A 2,068-nucleotide genomic window follows, 5' to 3' on the forward strand; every position below is an offset into this window, starting at 1 on the left:
GCAGCAGCAGCAGCAGCAGCAGCAGCGGCAGCAAGCCTGCTGCTGTACCTTGGTGGCTAGCAAATGTTGGTAAGCCCTGCCAGGTGGACATCGAGCCAGAGGGATTTGCTGAAGACGCTGATGAAGATAGCACACAGGAGCCGTCTGCTGCTGCGCCAGCTGCTGCACCTGCTGCTGCTGCTGCAAAGCCTGCCGCTGCGGATGCTGCTAGGGCACCTGCTGCAGCTGCAGCACCACCAGCAGCAGCAACGCTGCAAGGAGGTATCTTCGGGGATCTTCCCATACCAAAGCCAGCGCCGCCATCAGGTTCACTGTTCACCTTTGGCAGCAGCAGCAACCACGCCAGCAGCAGCAGCAGCAGCAGCGGGAAGCCACCGCCAATCTTCACTTTCAGCGCTGGGACTAGCAGCAACAGTGTGGGGAGCAGCAACAACAGCAACAACAAAGGACAGTCTGCACCTTTTATATTTGGCGCCGGGAGTGGCAGCAGCAGCAGCAGCAGCAGCAACAGCAACAGCGCACAGATTACTCCGCTCTTTGGACAGCCCCTGGGTGGGGGTGCAGGCGGCGCTGCTGCTGCTGCTGCTCCGTTTTCGCTGTTCGGGGCCAGCAGCAACACATCAGCCGCTGGCAGCAAGCCTTCGCTCTTTGGTGGCAGCAGCAACACGGGACTGTTTGGCGCTGCTGGCAGCAGCGGGACAACAGCAGCAGGGGGACGGGGGTTGTTCGGCGCAGCACCTGCAGCAGCGGCCGCAGAAGGTAAACCTTCTCTCTTCGGCAGCAGCGGCAGCAGCAGCAGCGCAGCAGTGGGCAGCAAGCCGAGTCCGTTTGGAAGCAGCGGCGCATCCTCAAAGGGTCCCTTTATATTCGGTGCTTCCAACAGCAGCAACACGAGTGCAGCAGCAGCAGCACCAGCAGCACCTGAGAAGCCGTTTATCTTCGTAAGCAGCAGCAACACTGCAGCGGCCCCCCAGCAGCCTTCCCTCTTTGGCGGCAGCAGCAGCAGCAGCAGCAGCAGCGCAGCAGCGAAAGCAGCTCCGAACCTCTTTGGGCAGCCACTGGCTGCCCCCAGCCACTCAGGCGCAGCCCCAGCCTCTGAAGGGGGCGGAGGGAAAAGAAGCAGGACAGAGCCAGAGGGGCCCCCCGCGAAGAGTTTGCTGCGGAGCTCGGAAGCAGGGAAGGGGGGCCCCCCAGGGGCCCCCGTGCAGGGGGCCTCCATCTTTGGGGGCGCGTTGCTGTCGTCCAGCGAGGGGTTGGGGGCCCGCCCGGCCTTCGGCCTCTTCGGCAGCCAGCAGCAAGACAGCAGCAGCAAGCAGCCAGCAGCAGCAGCAGCAGCAGCAGAAGCCAGGCCTTCGGGGGGCGCCAGCATCTTCGGGGGGCTTGGCACCACGGGGGCCCCAGGCGCAGGAGGCATTCCAGGCTTTGGGTCGGGGCCCCTCCAGGGGGGGAACTTCATCTTTGGGAAACCCCCAGCAAGCGGGACCTCCCCAGCCAGCAAGGGAGGGTAGCAAGTTTTTGCCAGGCTCTGCAGCTCCCTGGGGGTCCCCCGGGGAGCCCTGGAGCCCGAGAGACCCCCCAAAGGGGCCCTAGAGGGGCCCCAAGGGATCCTCAGATGGGCCCCAGAGGGGACCCCCAGGGGCCCCAGAGGGGCCCCCGAGGAGCGCCAGAGGGGCATTTTGAGCTCTTACGGTCGCGCTGGCTCGGGGGGCCCCCGTGGGGCCCCCCGAGCCAGTTGGCTTAGTTGTTTGGACTATCTTTTAAGGCGCTTGCGGCTCGTGTTGCTGCGCTGCACTTCTTTTGAATGCCTAAATGGCACGCAGCTAGTGCATGCAGCAGATAGCAGCAGTTCGTGTTGGCGCGTAGTCTGCAGCGAACTCGCGGGCTGGAGCTGGAGGCAGCAAAACGCATGCAGAGCACCTCCAGCGGGCTGCCTCTGCAACAGCGGCAGAGAGGAAGGTAGCGGCCAAGACACAGCAGCAGCAGCAGCAGCAGCAGCAGTAGCAGGTAAAGAAGCCCCGACGGCTCGAGCCGCCCGCGTAGGGGGCATCAGCAAAAAGACCAGTAGAAT

General features: G+C 64.2%; 1 protein-coding gene across 1 annotated transcript in view; it reads left to right on the top strand.

Annotated features, from left to right (window-relative positions):
• ETH_00000130 (uncharacterized protein) overlaps nucleotides 1-1,508 on the top strand; it is a gene marked incomplete at both ends in the record, with an annotated part of 1,768 nt that extends 260 nt beyond the window's left edge. Inside the window, one exon of the mRNA XM_013377785.1 lies at nucleotides 84-1,508. Coding sequence (XP_013233239.1) covers nucleotides 84-1,508 — 1,425 coding nt within the window. The remainder of the gene's footprint in view (nucleotides 1-83) is intronic.
• Between the last annotated feature and the right edge of the window lie 560 nt (nucleotides 1,509-2,068).

This window comes from Eimeria tenella, genomic scaffold, assembly GCF_000499545.2.
Source record: "Eimeria tenella Houghton genomic scaffold, Eth_scaff62, whole genome shotgun sequence".
Lineage (NCBI taxonomy): Eukaryota > Apicomplexa > Conoidasida > Eucoccidiorida > Eimeriidae > Eimeria > Eimeria tenella.